The 18938-nt window shown below is 44.8% G+C and overlaps 1 protein-coding gene across 1 annotated transcript in view; it reads right to left on the reverse strand.

The window, feature by feature from the left end:
* The window catches only part of slc5a5 (solute carrier family 5 member 5), an 85409-nt gene that overhangs the window by 60553 nt on the left and 5918 nt on the right, over window positions 1-18938 (reverse strand). Inside the window, exons 3-4 of the mRNA XM_039767744.1 lie at window positions 13858-13909; window positions 12829-12896 (exon numbers count right to left, since the gene is read on the reverse strand). Of these exons, the coding sequence (XP_039623678.1) occupies window positions 12829-12896; window positions 13858-13909 (120 nt within the window). The remainder of the gene's footprint in view (window positions 1-12828; window positions 12897-13857; window positions 13910-18938) is intronic.

Below are 18938 nucleotides of genomic sequence, written 5' to 3' on the forward strand. Positions count from 1 at the left end.
ACGTAAGCGGCAAGGCCGAATACCAACACTGGATGCCCGTGACCTTCAATCCCTCAGGCGGCACTGCATTAAAAACTGACATCATTCTGTAAAGGATATTACCACGTGGGCTCAGGAATACTTCAGAAAACCATTGTCAGTTGACACAGTTCGTCGCTACACCTACAAGTGCAAGTTAAAACTCTACCATGCAAAGCGAAAGCCATATATCAACAACACCCAGAAACGCCGCCGGCTTCTCCGGGCCCGAGCTCATCTGAGATGGACTGACGCAAAGTGGAAAAGTGTGCTGTGGTCTGACGAGTCCACATTTCAGATTGTTTTTAGAAATCATGGATGGCGTGTCCTCTGTGCCAAAGAGGAAAAGGACCATCTGGATTGTTATCACCGCAAAGCTCAAAAGCCAGCATCTGTGATGGTATGGTGGTGTGTTAGTGCCCATGGCATGGGTAAATTGCACATCTGTGAAGGCACCATTAATGCTGAAAGGTACATACAGGTTTTGGAGCAACATATGCTGCCATCCAAGCGATGTCTTTTTCAGGGACGTCCCTGCTTATTTCAGCAGGACAATGCGAAGCCACATTCTGCATGTGTTACAACAGCGTGGCTTCGTAGTAAAAGAGTGTGGGTACTAGACTGGCCTGCCCGCAGACAAGACCTGTCTCTCATTGAAAATGTGTGGCACATTATGAAGCACAAAATACGACAACGGAGACCCCGGACTGTTGAGCAACTGAAGTTATACATCAAGCAAGAATGGGAAAGAATTCCACCTACACAGCTTCAACAATTAGTGTCCTCAGTTCCCAAACGCTTAGTGAGTGTTGTTAAAAAGAAAGGTTATAGAACACAGTGGTAAACATGCCCCTGTCCCAGCTTTTTTGGAACGTGTTGCAGGCATCAAATTCAAAATGAGTGAAGATTTACAAAACAACAATAAAGTTTATCAGTTTGAACATTCGATATCTTGTCTTTGTAGTGTATTCAATTGAATATAGGTTGAAAAGGGTTTGTAAATCATTGTATTCTGTTTTTATTTACGTTTTACACAACATCCCAACTTCATTGGAATTGGGGGTGTATATAGATAGATACAGTCGACACTTGATATACGACTGGCCTGACATGCGAACAACTTGGTTTACGCCGAAAATTTTTGTTTTGATTTACGACCAACATCTTGTGTTACAACCCGAATGCAGTCACGTGTATCCGCTTGTGCGATTGTAAACAAACAGCCGAGAGCGTTAAGTAAGCGCCAGTCGGAGCCCAGATACATGTGTTTGTGGACGTAATTTCGGTCAGTGCAGTGATTTATCTATATATATAATTCACTAAGACCATGGCAAGCAAGATGCATAACTGCCAAGGAAGGAAGAGAAGGTAACGAAGGTAAAGACAGCGATTGTTAAGGGATGTTAGCTAGCGGGCTGGCACGGCACATGATGATGTCATCAGGCTGAGTCAGCACCGGCTTGCTTTGGAGTGTATTATTACAGCAGTTCACAACACGGCCAGCTTTGAACTGAGTCCTCGACTACTGTCATTATTAACTTGAGAAACAGCGATCACAATCGAAATGAAGAAGGAAATTGTACGGAAATATGAGAGTGGCGTTCATGACCGATCTCGCTAATATGTACAGCATGTCGAAATCCACCATCTCGACAATTTTACAGAGAAAAGATTTGCATAAGGAGGTTCCTTCTAAACAATAACCACCTTCCGTTTCATTCTCCTCCTCCTCCTCCTCCTCCTCCTCCCTTCCTGCAGTCCAAAGATGTCAAATTAAATGGTGAGTACAGTGTGAAATTGTTGTTTCTGGTAGGCTTTTTGGTTAGTACATTAGAAAAATTATTGGTGTTTTGGTAAATTATGCGCATTATACAACCCTGTTTTATTATGAAAACGTTAAGTAAGTGTTGCTGTGGGAGGTTCGGAGCACATTATGGGTATTTCCATTATTTCTTATTGGAAAAATAGTCTTGACTTACAACCAACTTGAGTTACAAACAGCCCTCGCGAACGAATTGAGTTCATAAGTCAAGGGTCCACTGTTTATAAATATTGTGCCAGAAAGTGACACCAGACATTGCAAAGGTTTGGGGCAGCCACCCATATAATATGTTCCTGGCTGCAAAAGTAAAAAGGTTTGAGAAGCGAGTAGCAATACAAGACAGAGTCCCACAACAGAATTGTTCTCTGAAGGAGGCGAGTAGGGTTTTATACTGAGACTTGAGGAAGTGATGTCGTCCTTGGAAGTGGGACAGGAAGTGATGTCGTCTTTCTAGGGAAAGGTCTGCAGGAGAGTTGGAAAGACAGTCAGTGCACCCCACCGCCCCCTGGGTGGATGTGTTAATATAATTCTCTAAGCCCTTCAGCTGCCTCCTATTCGTATGTGTGTGACAATATATATATATATATATATATATATATATATATATACTTTGTATATATATCCATCCAACAACAACAACGACAACATTTATTTATATAGCACATTTTCATACAAAAAGTAGCTCAAAGTGCTTTATATAATGAAGAATAGAAAAATAAAAGACACAGTAAGAAAATAAAATATGTCAACATTAGTTAACATAGAATAAGAGTAAGGTCCAATGGGGCCAGGGTGGACAGAACCACCATCCAACCCTCCCTATCCCAACTACAGGGTCATGGGGGTCTGCTGGAGCCAATCCCAGCCAACACAGGGCGCAAGGCAGGAAACAAACCCCGGACAGGGCACACACACACACACACACAACAAGCACACACCAGGGACAATTTAGAGTCACCAATGCACCTAACCTGCATGTCTTTGGACTGTGGGAGGAAACTGGAGCACCCGGATGAAACCCATGCAGACACGAGGAGGACCCGGGAAGCAAACCCAAGTCACATAACAGTATATATTGTGATAGAATAAGATGCTTGCTCGCACCCTTGTACCCTCAGACTATACGTCAGACACCAGGTAAAAGTCCAAAAATGAAATTTATTATAATAATAAAGTGCACAAAGCACGCTCCTCTCCACAATTCTCAAATAATACAATAATTAATAACAATCCTCCACTCCCAGACGCTTAGCCACCCTGCCTCCCAACTCAGCTCATCGTCTGGGAGCTCCCACAGTCCTTTTATATTCCCTGACCCGGAGGTGTTCCTGCCCAACAGTCCACAAGTCCTTATTCCTTCCGGGTCAAGGTAAATAGTCCTTTTCTTCAACCCGGGAGCACATCGTTTCTTCCTGTCACGTGACCGTGACGCCCTCCCGGGTTATAGGGCACAAAAGAGCCTACGAGCCCCCCTACAGCGACGCCTGGTGGCCCCCAAGGTATCCAGCAGGGCTGTGTACAAACACTACATAGTCCATGATGCCCTGCTGGAACTCAGGGCATGATCATGCTGTCGGGAGAGCTCCTCCTGGCGGCCTGGGGTTGAGGGCCGGAGTGAAATGCCGGCAATCCACCACAGTTCCCCTTAGCGCGACAACTGGGCGGGCGCCGATCCCAGAGGGCGTCCTCCTCCAGGAGGACGCGTCATCCGGACCTTGGCTGTATTGTTTGCATCTCCCGGCGAACCTTGGGGGAATGGTGTATCTTTTATCCCACCGCTCCCCTGTCCTCCGGGAACAGTCACGCCACACGTGTCCTGGTTGCCGACATTTGTAGCACCGCCGACGTCCTCCTGGTTGTCTCTCTTCCCGAGACCTGAAACATCTCGGGAATTCTGTCAGCTCCACCCTTTCCCCCGCTAAGGAGGGTTTTCTGGCCGCCTCTCTGCTCTCCGCCCTTTTTTCCACTTTGTTAGGAGACCCACGGTATATTTCGGGGATCTCCTGCTTACTCTGGGGTCGGCACACAGCTTGAGTCTCTCTATTAGGAAAAGAGAGCCTCTTTGCTGTTTGCATGCCCGTTGACTTTACAGAAACCAGAGGCGGCGTCTTCAGCACCGCATCGCTCCGAGACAGCACTTTTCAGCTGCTCCGGTACGATCAGTGCTTCCACCGCCCCTTCTGTCATCACACCACACTCGTTTGTAGGGCTCGTAGTGACTTGGCACCCGCTACTAATTAACCGCGGGCCGCGTCACTCTGTGTCCCCTTATTCTGTACGGTACCGGTAAAACTCACCTGTACCGCCAAATCAATCATAATGGGAGACTCCTGACCAAATCGCCGTAGGAATTCATCCACCCTCCTTAAAGGCGCTTCGGCCGCTGCTCCCAGATCCCCAGCGATCTTCTTTATTGTCTCCAACGTCTGAAAAATACTCCGCACGGGCTCGATTAATTTTTCGAGTTCCCGCACGTCAAAATAATTAGTTAATTCGACCGGAGGTTGGCTTACTTCCAGGTTTGCCATACCGTCCGGCCGGGAGCCAATGAACATGTCCACTGTCGGCACGTGCTCTGACGGGTTCCGCACGGGTTTCTGGGAATTGGAGTTCTCTATGGACGAGGACCGGGCCGCCATCTTTGCCTGACTGCGATCTGCCTGTATTAATTTGTCGGCAGATCGACCAGCCATTTCCCGGCCCTCCTTACCTTCTCGTGGGTTGAGCGGTGCTTCGCTCACCTCCCTTTCCCCGCCGGAAAAATCAAGTCCGTCTTTTCTTGGGCGAAGCCACAAACAGCTGGACACGGACCTTCTCCTTCCCATAATCTTCCGGGGTGGGTCACTTGTCCTTCGCCGGCACCCGTAATGCGGAAGTCTTTTTCGTTGTCCGTCTGCCCGCACAAAAGCGCCACACTGTCTTCGGGAGATTCTCCTGCATCCCGCAGAACTTCCGGATGATCTTTTCCGAGGTATGTGCATGGTACAAAATGCGTAATTTTAAATAAATTATCTACGTTTGCAGCACATACCTCGTTGTAGGTTTCTTCATCCGGAGTCCTCTCCCGATCCGTGTAGTCGCCCTGTCGCTCATCCCGAGTGTCGGCCATGACGAACATGGAACTTCCGCTGGTGCTGTTGCCCTGTTTTGTCTTCTTTTTCCCCATTACGGACTTGGAAAAAAGGGTGAGGTTTCTGGCGATTATTCCTGTATGTGTCGTGACGCTGTCTTCCTGGGGTATTCTGTCCACAATAAAATTTTTTAAATACAGATCCTCTGCCAAACTGACGGCCAGAGAATCCTGCCGGCTACGCCAATTGTGATAGAATAAGATGCTTGCTCGCACCCTTGTACCCTCAGACTATACGTCAGACACCAGGTAAAAGTCCAAAAATGAAATTTATTATAATAATAAAGTGCACAAAGCACGCTCCTCTCCACAATTCTCAAATAATACAATAATTAATAACAATCCTCCACTCCCAGACGCTTAGCCACCCTGCCTCCCAACTCAGCTCATCGTCTGGGAGCTCCCACAGTCCTTTTATATTCCCTGACCCGGAGGTGTTCCTGCCCAACAGTCCACAAGTCCTTATTCCTTCCGGGTCAGGGTAAATAGTCCTTTTCTTCAACCCGGGAGCACATCGTTTCTTCCTGTCACGTGACCGTGACGCACTCCCGGGTTATAGGGCACAAAGAGCCTCTGAGCCCCTACAGCGACGCCTGGTGGCCCCCAAGGTATCCAGCAGGGCTGTGTACAAACACTACATAGTCCATGATGCCCTGCTGGAACTCGGGGCATGATCATGCTGTCGGGAGAGCTCCTCCTGGCGGCCTGGGGTTGAGGGCCGGAGTGAAATGCCGGCAATCCACCACAATATATATATATACATACATATATATTGTCACACATGTGCACATGGGAGGCAGCTAAAGGGCTTGAATGAGGGCAATTCCGAGTCAGATCGGGATGTGGCAGAGGGCACTGATTCTTTTTCTCCTTGGCCTGCAGATCATCCACGGAAGATTCCACCTGGCCCCATTGACGTCACTTCCGGGTCCGAGCCTATGGAGGAAGACCTTGTTGGCTCCGGCCCCTTTGATGTCACGTACAGGCTTGAGCCTATGGCTGAACACTAGTGATAAGCAAGCATGCTCGGCCGAACATGTGTTCGGCTCGAGCATTGCTATGCTCAGAGCATGGCGCTACTCGAACGAGCACCACATGTGCTCATGCGCCATGCTCGAGTCTCCGCCCCACACGTTTCACGGGTTGGAGACAGCCAATCAAGGGACAGGTAAGTACTGCCCTCACTGTAATACCAGTAGCCACGTGACTCTATACTTTCATTTCTATTGAATGAGTATGAATTGTGGAATTGCAACAGCAAATTTAGAGCACATGGAAGGATGAGGATCAAATGCGCTCTCTCCTGTCACTCTAAATGTAAATGCTGATGAGATATGAAACGTAACCAGTAGTCAATGTGGCTGCCAATCGAATAGTGAATAAGCTGCTCTTTTGGGTTCATATATTTGTAAATCTGACGGACTCTAAAGGAGTCAGTGCCTCACCAGCCATGAACCTCACTGCACATCACTGATCAGGAGGACAATCACGGAATGCGAATGACCAGGAGCAGCTCTAAGTGTCACACCGAACATGTCTATGATGCTCTCCGGTGACTGGAACCCCTAGGACTGTCCAGTCCTCTCTTTTTCTCAAGTTACTCAACTTGTTCTTGTCACAAGTACATACCTCTCCACTTGTTAAATGTTGTCTTCCACCTGACACCTACGATTAACATGGGTGGTGTTTCTGTCACTTTCTGACTTTTTCCAATGGACCAGACACCCTCCCCTCTTCAGAGCAGGGGGTGCCTGGTTGTCTCCCATTGACTTACAATATACTCGGGTGCTCAGTAGAGCACACGAGCATCGCGATGTGTTCGGACCGAACATCCGAACACTTCGGTGCTCGCTTATCACTACTGAACACCCTAATGAGCCCGACCCCTCTGACTTCACTTCCTGCCTTCCCCTTTAAAAGCCTCCACCTTTTCCTTATTCCCTCAGTTCTGTTTTGGACTCAGTTTTGTGCACATCAGTACTGTGTAACATTTTTGCAAATTTGCAGCCAGAATACCAAATATACGGGTGGCAACCCCAAACCTTGCTATGGTTCTGTGTGGAGTTTCTGACGATATATATATATATATATATATATATATATACACTAGCAAAATACCAGCGCTTCGCAGCGGAGAAGTAGTGTGTTAAAGAAGTAATGAAAAAGAAAAGGAGACATTTTAAAAATAACGTAACATGATTGACAATGTAATTGTTTTGTCATTGTCATGAGTGTTGCTGGCATATATATATGCTGTCATATATATATATATATATATATATACACACACACACACAGATAAACATATATATACATATATACATATACACATATACATATACATATATACAATACATGCATATCTACATATATACATATACACATATATATATATACACATACAGTACATATATACATATATATACATATACATATCTACACCGGCCGGGACGCCCAGGAGCACCGGAGGAGGGATTTTGCCTCCTCCAGACCGGGGGGGTGTCCGCCCTTGTTATGTTGGGGGCCTCGGGTAAAGGGCTTTGAAGCCCAGCCCTGTAGGGACCCGTGGCCACCGCCAGGCGGCGCCCCGGTGCCTGGAAATCCCTGGAGCCCAGCACTTCCGCCACACTGGGGCATGGCTACAGAGGGATGCCGGGAAGCAGCTGGAGCCCATCCGGGTTCCTATTTAAGGGGCTGCCTCCATCCAGTCATTGGCGGAAGTCGGGTGGAAGAGAGATGGAGCTGGAGAGAGGATTGGAGGTGGCCAGAAAGGCAATTTGACTGTGTGCCCTGGACATTGGGGGAACGGTGCTGGAGGCACTGGGAAGTACACTAATTGTAAATATATTGTTAATAAACGTGTGTTGGGTGAACTTACGATGTCCGCCTGTGTGTGTCCGGGCCAGCGTTCACAATATACATATATATACATATCTACAAAACTACATATATATACACATATATATCTACACATATATATACATATCTACATATATATACATACATACACACATACATACATACATAATATATATATACACACATACATATATATATATATATATATATATATATATATATATATATATATATATACAGGCATACATATGTATGTATGTGTGTGTGTGTATATATACACTGTGTGCACAATTATTAGGCAAGTGAGTATTTTGACCATATCATCATTTTTAATGCGTATATTCCAACTCCAAGCTGTATTAACTTGAATGCTTATTGGATTTAAGCACGTCAGGTGATGTGTATTTGTGTAATGAGGAGGGTGTGGCCTAAGGAGATCAACACCCTATATCAAGGTGTGCAGAATTATTAGGCAGCTAGTTTTCCTCGGACAAAATGGGCCAAAAAAGAGATTTAACTGACTCTGAAAAGTCAAAAATTGTAAAAAGTCTTTCAGAGGGATGCAGCACTTTTGGAATTGCTAAGATATTGGTGTGTGATCACAGAACCATCAAACATTTTTTGCAAATAGTCAACAGGGTCGCAAGAAACGTGTTGAGAACAAAAGACGCAAATTAGCTGCCAAAGATTTGAGAAGAATCAAACGTGAAGCTACCAGGAACCCATTATCCTCCAGTACTTTCATATTCCAGAGCTGCAACCTACCTGGAGTGCCCAGAAGTACAAGGTGTTCAGTGCTCAAAGACATGGCCAAGGTAAGGAGGGCTGAAACCCAACCACCACTGAACAAGAAACATAAGTTGAAAGCGTCAAAACTGGGCCAAGAAATATCTGAAGACAGATTTTTTCAAAGGTTTTATGGACCGATGAGATGAGAGTGACTCTTGATGGACCAGATGGATGGACCTGTGGATCAGTAATGGGCACAGAGCTCCACTCCAACGTGGAGGTGGGGTACTGGTATGAGCTGGTATTTTTAAAGATGAGCTAGTTGGACCTTTTGCATTGAAGATGAACTCAAAATCAACTCCCAAACCTACTGCCAGTTTTCGAAGACACTTTCTTCAAACAGTGATACAGGAAAAAGACCATGATTTTTATGTAGGCCAATGCTCCATCACTTGCATCGAAGTTCTCCACTGCGTGGCCAGCCAGTAAAGGCCTTAAAGATGAAGGAATAATGACATTGTCCCCCTTCCTCATCTGACCTAAACCCTATCGAGAACTTGTGGGCACTTCTTAAACGCTAGATTTACGGGGGAGAAAAACAATACACCTCTCTGAAGAGTGTCTGGGAGGCTGTAGTCACTGCTCCACGAAAAGCTGATCGTCAACAGATCAAGAAACTGACAGACTCCATGAATGGAAAGGCTTATGACTGTTATTGGAAAGAAGGGTGGCTATATTGGTCATTGATTGATTGATTGATTTTTTGAAATGTCAGAGATGTTTATTTGTAAATTTTGAGGTGTTTGTTTATTATTCTCACTATAACAGATGAAAATAAACAAGTGAGATGGGAAAATTTTCATTTTTCCTTTAGTTGCATAATAAATCTGCACACTAATAGTTGCCTAATAATTGTGCGCACATATGTATTCCCCTGATGATGTTCACACTCACATTTCCGTTGTGAAACATTCAGGTTTCAGGTTTATTAACATTTTGGATTGACTGATAGCACTGTGTTTGTTCCATATTAAAATTAATCCTCAAAAATACAACTTGCCTAATAATTCTGCACTCCCTGTATATTGTCAGGGATGCCAGGGGCCATGACCCGGCCGGGATGATGGGAAGGACCGGATGTGGGTCTGCACCCACCCTGGATCACGTGGGGGTTGCCTTCCGGGTTGCTTTGGTGGCCACGGGTACAGGGCATGGAAGCCCTACCCTGTAGGGGCCTGTGGTCACCGCCAGGAGGTGCCCCAATGCCCTGGGGACCTGTTACCCCAGCACTTCCGCCACACCAGGAAGTGTTGGTGAGAAGATTTATGACGGCGCCCGGAGAGCAGTCGGGAGGACAGCCAGCACTTCCGCCACGCTGGGGCGTGGCCAGAGGAGGAATGCCGGGAACACCTGGTGCTCATCCGGATACTGAATAAAAGGGGCCGTCTCCATTCATTCGAGGCTGGAGTCGGGAGGAAGAAGGACGAAGCTTAGGAGGAGCTGTGGAGGCGGCTCGAAGAGAAAGGCATTGTGGCCAGGACTGTGATTGTTTTGGGGTTTGTGCACGTGACTGAGGTCTTAGTGACCATTACTGGGTCTGTGTGACCATTTGTTGTTAATAATATATTGTAAATAAATGTGTGGTGTTTTAAACAACATGTCCGCCGACCGAGTCAACTTCCACAATATATATATATGCAGCCAGTGTGTGTGTATATATATATATATATATGTATGTATGTATGTATGTATGTATGTGTGTGTGTATGTGTGTGTGTGTGTGTGTGTGTGTGTGTGTGTGTGTTTGTGTATATATATATTCAATGCATTCGTAGTCTGAATCACAATCTGATTATATGGGTGGTTTCCTACCAGGTAACGCCTGTGGTTGGTCAGAAAGTCGGCTAACATCCGCCATGGTGGCCTCTTTCAGTTGCGAGAAGCATATCATAGAATGGCTGAAAAAGTTTTACTGTCAAATAATACAAAGAGTACGTGACACGTGTTTTGCCCTAATTCTGGGCTCATCAGGCTTACACACTCACTGCATCCCCTCTCTGGAATCGAACCTCAGAACGTCAGCGGCGAACATTCATTCTGATGTCTGTTCAGATCACACTGTGTGTATACACTTCAAAAAAATGAAGGGAATACTTAATCATCCTAATCTAACACCAAGTCAGTGACATTTCAGGGAAATGTCCATTAAATTCTGAGGACACCTTGCCACAAAATCTCTGAAATGGATGTTAATGATTAAATCCATCAATCCAGGGGTGCGCCCATTCCAGGAGGCATCGGGCATGAGACAGAAACAAAATCGCTGGACAGGGCATCAGCGCATCACAGGGTGAACACAAGCACACACACGCATACACTGCCGTCATTTTAGCATCCTAAAATCCTCAAACCTTTATGTCTTTGGAAGGAAACCTGAGCACAGTGTGGAAACCCACCATGCAAACTCCAGGCAGGGAACACCAGCGACGTGACTCCCTGTGAGACAGCAGCACTACTGCTCTGCACGAGTGTGTAATTATTAACAGTATCCATCCATCCATTTTCTAACCCGCTGAATCTGAACACAGGGTCACGGGGGTCTGCCAGAGCCAATCCCAGCCAACACAGGGCACAAGGCAGGAACCAATCCTGGGCAGGGTGCCAACCCACTGCAGGACACACACAAATACACCCACACACCAAGCACACACTAGGGCCAATTTAGAATCGCCAATCCACCTAACCTGCATGTCTTTGGATTGTGGGAGGAAACCGGAGTGCCCGGAGGAAACCCACGCAGACACGGGGAGAACATGCAAACTCCACGCAGGGAGGACCCGGGAAGTGAACCCGGGTCTCCTAACTGCGAGGCAGCAGCGCTACCACTGCGCCACCGTGCCGCCCTTATTAACAGTATTCATTATTTAAATAAAGTTAACGACTTATCTGGAATATGTAACATACATGCTTTAATTAATTTCATCATCATCATCAGTAAATCTCAGGATTCTAAATGTGCGGAGAGCTGGAATATCGTAAATGTGACGTGCTCTGTGTGACGATTGCTACCTGCTGCTGCTGTCAGCCCCAGAAGCAGGTAGCGATTAACAACTGGGTCAGTTTGAAGATGACGTTACGATGCCCTACTTTAATGATAAAGTAAACTACGAGATTAAAGTGGATGTTTCAAGATTAAAGATGAAATGTCCACTTTAATCCCAAAATACACCTTTTTACTGTGTCCTTAATTTTTTTCCCTGTGGCTCAAATACGCTGCCGTACATTATGCTGCTGTTGTGAAGCGGCAAAAAAAAAAGACGTCACAGAAGATGGTAAGTGAGACCTTTAAAACGTATCGTGTCATTACGATGGGGAATATGCAACGCTTGAATATAAAAGCACCAAGAATGCATTTGTATGTCGGCATTTTGCTTCACCACATCGAAACCGTTCATCAGACATCAATCCGGGAGGATCCTCAAAGCAGCTTTCTGTCACATGTTGATAGTAAACAGAGACTCTGACATCACATCCCAAATTTATCACACTGCGCCCCCCGACTTTTTACTGGTACTGCAACTCGCACACGCATCACATTAATTTCTGAGGATGTGCTCAGAGGATGAGTCAAATGAATGCTGGGAACGCGTGGCAGCCATGATGTGTGCGCCTTCCAAACGTGAAGTATATACCGGCCCTAAGAGAGGATCTGGATGAGATGTTGGAACAGCTTAGCTATGAGCTAAACAAATGAGCTTATGGTCTGAATGGTCTCCTCTAGTGTGTCAAACTCCTTATGCTCTTAAAGTAACTCTTAAAAGTGTGTTATGTGAAGACAGTGGAGACATAACGTGCACGGAAGGCTCTTGCTTAACGAGGGAGATGGTATGGCGTGTCACACACGTGCAAGTAGGAGGCAGCTAAAGGGCCTGAGTAATGGTAGTCCCACCACAGACCAGGGGTGTGCTGACTGTCTCAGTTACTTGCAGACCATTCCCAGGAAATCCCACCAATTTCTGGCCCCAGAGATGACGTCACTTCCTGAGTGGGCCTTTAAGGCCGCCATCTTAACTGTCTGTGATCAGTTCTGTTTTGGACTCAGTCGTGTGAACATCTCTGTTCAGTCGCTGCAATTTTAGCAGCCAGGATACAATATACAGGTAGCTGCCCCAAACCTTTGTCATGTCTTTTGGCCTTATTTGTCACAGGTGTCACTAGTTGCTCCATGTAATTAAGGCTAGGATCAAGTAGCGAGAATGCGATGGCTTACCAGAGTGGTGTAGAAAGTGCAGATTAAACCAGTGGAAAGCAGAGAAGCCCAGATGTCAATCCCCGTCACTGCAATTAAAGAAAAACGTGTCACCAACTCTCATGAATATCACTTTGTCACAGAATATGTCACAGTGGACATCCTCAACAAGCTCTAGCTCAGGGGTGTTGAACTCCAGGCCTGGAGGGCTGCAATGGCTGCAGGTTTTCATTCTAACCCTTTTTCTAATCAGCGAGCCGTTTTCACTGCTAATTAACTCCTTTTCTCTTCATTTTAATAGTCCTGTTTTTTAAGGATTCAGTTCTCTGAATTTTTTCCTTTCTTCATTAAATGACAGTCAAACAGAAATGACCAGCTAAACTGGGATTTCAAACTCCAACCAATTTCACGCCAACCAATCTCTTAATGAGAAAGCCGATTCTTGCTGTTAATTAAACCCGTTATTTAATTCAATGGCTTCTTCTTGCTCTCATTCTGCCACAGCAGACATTTCCAAAACTGTTAATTTTTCTGTTTTTTCCTGAGAGATTAACCTTACTGAGACCTTCACCTTTCTTTATTTTCAGATATTGTGTGATGGACACAGGGGAGCTGGTCATGTGGTGGCTCGTTTCGTGTCCCATTATTGTTTGACTGCTAATTAAGAAAATAGAGACGACTAAGGGGCCTGAGTCACGTTAATTAAAACTAAGGCAAAAGAAGTTACTTAGCAGCAAAAAATGGTCACTAATGAAGAAGATCCATCCATCCATCCATTACCCAAGCCACTATATCCTAACTACAGGGTCACAGGGTTTTCTGCCGGAGCCAATCCCAGCCAACACAGGGCGCAAGGCAGGAAACAAACCCCAGGCAGGGCGATGAAGAAGATGGTTAGAATGAAAACCTGAGCCACTGTGGCCCGTGTTTCCTTCAAAAACCAAAAGATTAAATTGGAACATTAGAAGACGGATCAAATGTACAGTGGATGCCTACTGTCGCCCACCCTTCTCTCACTTTCACCCTTTAACTCAAGAAGAGCTTCATTACCTTGATTTAGAATCAGCGCCGGAGCGTAGATCGCTATTCCAGTGTATAGGAGCTGCAGATTCAAGAAAGCAGTTATTAACGACATGACTTCCATGATTGGACGTTCCCAGCTTTCTCTAATCAGCACTGGCTGAGCAACTGAGTGCATTTAGTACGACACGATCAGAAAACCCAACCGCGTCTCCTGCCTCCAGGAAAATCCAGCCTGCAGCCAATATGAAGAACTCCTAAAGCCAAATTGACGGCTGGCATTTTTGAATCTTGGATTTTAGATTATTTCACCGGCCACCCACTCAGATAACATAGACCTGGCAGTGAGATACGATGCCAAGTAGAAGACCCTCAACAAGCAGCAGACTCTTGGAGCCAACTGTGAGAGAGCTAAAAGTAATGTAGGCAGAATCACCTCAGTCTTGTCCAAAGAATAATGACTTTATCAAACTTGCTTCAACCCCAAGAGGTTCAACTCCTAAGGTTCTAAAAGAAATTTTGTCAAAATTTATAAGACAGGAGTTTGTGGCAAAAATGCTTCCATCAGAAGCCTTGTGATCTACGTTGTAACAGTGCTTCGTAAAATGTCTTACATCTCCCAGCAGCCCCGGTGATGTAACGCTATTAGAGATCTTCGGACCGAGCAGGGGCTGCTGGGAAGAAGACTGAACAAGAGAGCCCATTAAAATAAAAAAGAACCTAAAAGACAGTGAAGAGGACTACGATTATCGATTTGTTAATAGAAATAAATAATACGTGGGACATTCATAAAGTTTACGCACTTTTTTTTTAAACTCTATTAAGAGTTTCAAAAACAAATGACATCACTTTTCTCCACAGTCACCTTTGTTTGCGATGTAATTTTCCCAGCGTCATACCAGCTTTTTAATGCCCAATTACTACTCCTCCCTCCCGCCTTCACCGTTTCCAAAATATAAAAGTGCGGAAACTTTTTGAACATCCCTCGCAATAATAAATTTTTATTTCAAAGTACCCAAGGACATTGTACAACAATATAAAATAACATTAAATAGTCCAATATGAAAACATAAATTAATGAGAGCCATCCATCCATCCATTTTCTAACCCGCTGAATCCGAATACAGGGTCACGGGGGTCTGCTGGAGCCAATCCCAGCCAACACAGGGCACAAGGCAGGAACCAATCCTGGGCAGGGTGCCAACCCACCGCAGGGCATGCACACACAAACACACCCACACACCAAGCACACACTATGGCCAATTTAGAATCGCCAATCCACCTAACCTGCATGTCTTTGGATTGTGGGAGGAAACCGGAGCGCCCGGAGGAAACTTAATGAGAGCCACAAAAAGCTAAATTAAAACAGAAAGTGAAGCACATATACGGAGTTCTAAAGGCAGGGCATTCCTTAACTGTGGCCCTGAGACACTAGAAGCTCGATCGCCCTGAAGAATGAAGTAAACGTGATGGGGTACACGGACATAATAAAGAAGACAAGAAAAGTGGGGCCAGACCATGAAAAGCCTTAAACATGAAAAGGAGAAGCTTATATGGATTGCGACTTGACCACCTTGGATTACAGTTTTTGGCTGGATGTACGAATGTGCTGTTCTGTCCCTGCTTGATCCTGTGATTTTGTACTCGTTGGATATGTCTTTGTCCTGGGAAGCACTCCCAATCATATCAAATCCTCATGCCTCATCAGGAACCTGGTAGGACAAAACTTTACATGGCTTTCAGAAGGCTTTTCATGGGGGTTTTCATTCAGTTATCTATCATCCTCTGCATCATCATAATAATAATAATAATAATAATAATAATAATAATAATAATAATAATAATACATTTTATTTACATAGTGCCCATCCAGCCCTGCAAGTACGTCCTCCAAGTTACAGGGAAAACTTGAGGGTTGGTGACAGGATTGGCACTCCAGCCACCGTAAAAAACCTCACACTCTTCAGTGTGGTGCTGAGGTGTCACCCATTGCACAGATGCTCTCAGATCTCAATCCGGGTGGTTTGCCATGTGGTGGGTGCAGCAGCGTGTTTTAATCAGCGCGTGTTCCCCACCTCTCCTCTCTCTCTCTCTCTTTCCTATGCTCAATCTGCTATACTAGACAGTTTTGGCCACTGTTCTTAGTGTGTATCATTTGTTGTTAGTGTTGTAGTTTACTGTCGCCATCGTGGAGCTTGTAAGGACTTTTGCGTGCATGACTTTTATTATATTGTGTGTTCTTCTTCATTATTTTATTAATATACTTATTATTCATCAGTGTCTCTTTGTGTGAGTGTGTGCGTGCCCAGTCAAGGCTGGGTGTGTTCCTGGAGTCCCCACGATAGCAATAAACAAATCACCATCTGCAGACGATATGAATCTTAACGTCTCTGCGACCGCTACAACGTTTTGCATAACTTTCTCTTGGCCTGTTACTTCATACTACGCAGGGCAATGACTTGTTAAAAACCAATTGAAATACATAGACCTCTGGCCACATGTTTTTCTCCATCTTTGTCATCATGCTTCACTTGACGCTCATCAGACTAGCGCCAGTATTTAGACCCTGATTTGAAAACTTTTCTCCATCTTTGTCAGTCTTGCGTTCTGTATCCCACACTTGATGCTCAACACGTGCCGCTAATCTTCTTCTTCTTCTTTCTGTTATAGTGTTCTTCGTAACAGCATCGGCCTCTGAGATTTGCTTTATACTCAGCAGATGTTGCTGATCTTCTTCTTCATCTTTCTATTATAGTGTTCTTCGTAACAGTATCGGCCTCTGAGATTTGCTTTATACTCAGCAGATGTTGCTGATCTTCTTCTTCATCTTTCTATTATAGTGTTCTTCGTAACAGTATCGGCCTCTGAGATTTGCTTTATACTCAGCAGATGTTGCTGGTGTTCTTTTTCTGTCTGCCAAGTCAGTTTGTTTGCCTATCACTTTGCAGTAAGAAACCCACAAGTTCAGGTTAATTTACCTTAATTTTGTGCATTACTAGAACGTGTCAGATCATACACTTCTGATCAAGAGCAAGATGAAGGTTCTAGACAGGGGTGGGCAAAGTCATTCCTGGAGGGCCTCAGTGGCTGCAGGTTTTTGTTCCAACCCAATTGCTTAATAAGAAGCACTTACTGTATTGCTCAAGAAACACTTCTGCTTCATTTTAGTTCTCTCTAAGATTTTGAAACCTTATTGCTTATTTAAGTCTTAAACAGCTGCATTATCAGTTTTTAATTGCTCCTTATTAGCAATAAGATACAAATTTATTTTTTATTTATTTATAAAGCACTTTAAAAACAATGTCAAGGCTGACCAAAGTGCTGTACAATAAAAACCCAACATATCAAACACACAAAACCAAAGGGTAAATGAAACAGAATCACATAAACACATAAGAACTGAAAAGATTCTTAATAAAAAAATATACAGTTAGCCAACATCCCACACTCAGTTAAAAGCCAGAGAGTGAAAATGTGTTTTTAAAAATGATTTAAATGCAGCTAGCGAAGGAGCCTTCCTAACATGCAACGGCAAATCGTTCCAGAATTTTGGGGCTGCAACTGAAAAGGCTCGTTCACCTCGGAGTTTGCATCGCGCCTTGCTGACCTGAGAGAGCGAGACAGACGGTACCGTAAGGGTGCAGCAGTTCCGACAAATAAAGAGGGGCACAACCATTAAAGGATTTAAAAACAAACACAAGGATCTTAAAATTAATTCGAAAACGAATTGGAAGCCAGTGAAGGGAAGCCAAGATCGGGGTAAGGTGCTCATGCTTTCTTGTGCCAGTTAAAAATCGAGCAGCAGCATTTTGTACCAGCTGTAGGCGAGCAATGGAGGCCTGGCTAATTCCAAAAAGAAGCACATTGCAGTAATCTAGACGAGATGTTATAAAAGCCTGTATCACTGTTTCAAGGTTGCGCTTAGACAAGACAGGCTTGATTTTTGACAGCCGCCTCAACTGGAAAAAGCAAGATTTTACCTGGCTATCAAATGACAGAAGAAACCAGCAGTTATCCATTTTGTTTGTTACCCTTTACACCCGTGTGTATTTATTGTGCACTATTTGGTTTAATTAGTTACTTGGAAGGAAAGAGAAGAGAAGAAAAGTGAAGGATTGAGAATTACCCATCCGTTTTACACTTCAAAGTATTTGGATGATATCCTTAGAATGGAAAAAAAATCTAGGATATGAGAATGACTTGACATAGCAGAGTTAAAGCACTTACAAGCCATGAAATGTAAGTATTGGCAAGGATTGTTTTCTAATTAAGCAACTGGGTTGGAACAAAAACCTGCAGCCACTGGAATGACTTTGCCCAAACTGTTCTAGACCCAGTAGTCCTTAAGTAATTTTGTGAGAGACGGACAGACCTTAGCATTTGATATATCTGTTGTGCCGAAAGGTCTGCATTCTTACCCGGCTGGGATGCCCTTGAGGTGGAAGAACAGGGGGAGACAGCTTACAGAGGGATTTTGTCTCCCCCAGGGCACTAGTTGGCAGTGAGCCCAGGCTGAGATCCCCACATGGGTGCCCACAAATATTGTAGTCATGGGGGACAGCCTTGTTGGGTCCTCTGGGTGCCGCCAGGGCTACAACATCACCCAGAAGTGCTTCAGAGCTGCAGCGTCATGTCACCGGAAGCACACCCAGGGATTAAATAAAAGGAGCTGCCTGCCTCACATCGATGAACCAGAAGTCGGGAGGAAGGTGGACAACACTTGTGAAGAGAAGTGGACGAGGCAGTGACCGAGTGAGAGAAAGGAAGACAAAGAGTTGCTGGGTGCTATCTTGTGCTTTATTGTACTTGTGGCTGTGATTGTGGCAAGAAACGCTTTGTGTGGAAGCGTTTCTCACAATAAACACTCTTTGTGCTTTAACTTGTGTCCGTGCCTGCTTGTGTTGGGTGTTTGGGGATCTGGCACTCCCAATGGTGTCCACAATATACTTATGTATAGACTATGATTTTTAATTAAATAAAATCTATGGTGTGACCATCCTTGTGTATTGGATGACTGAGATCAAAGGAACACACAAAGTTTATAAACTTCCTTGTCTTGCAGTCACTTGGCTTACGTGGAATCACCTGCTATTCGAAACAAATTATCATAA

The sequence above is a fragment of the Polypterus senegalus genome, chromosome 10, assembly GCF_016835505.1.
Source record: "Polypterus senegalus isolate Bchr_013 chromosome 10, ASM1683550v1, whole genome shotgun sequence".
NCBI lineage: Eukaryota > Metazoa > Chordata > Cladistia > Polypteriformes > Polypteridae > Polypterus > Polypterus senegalus.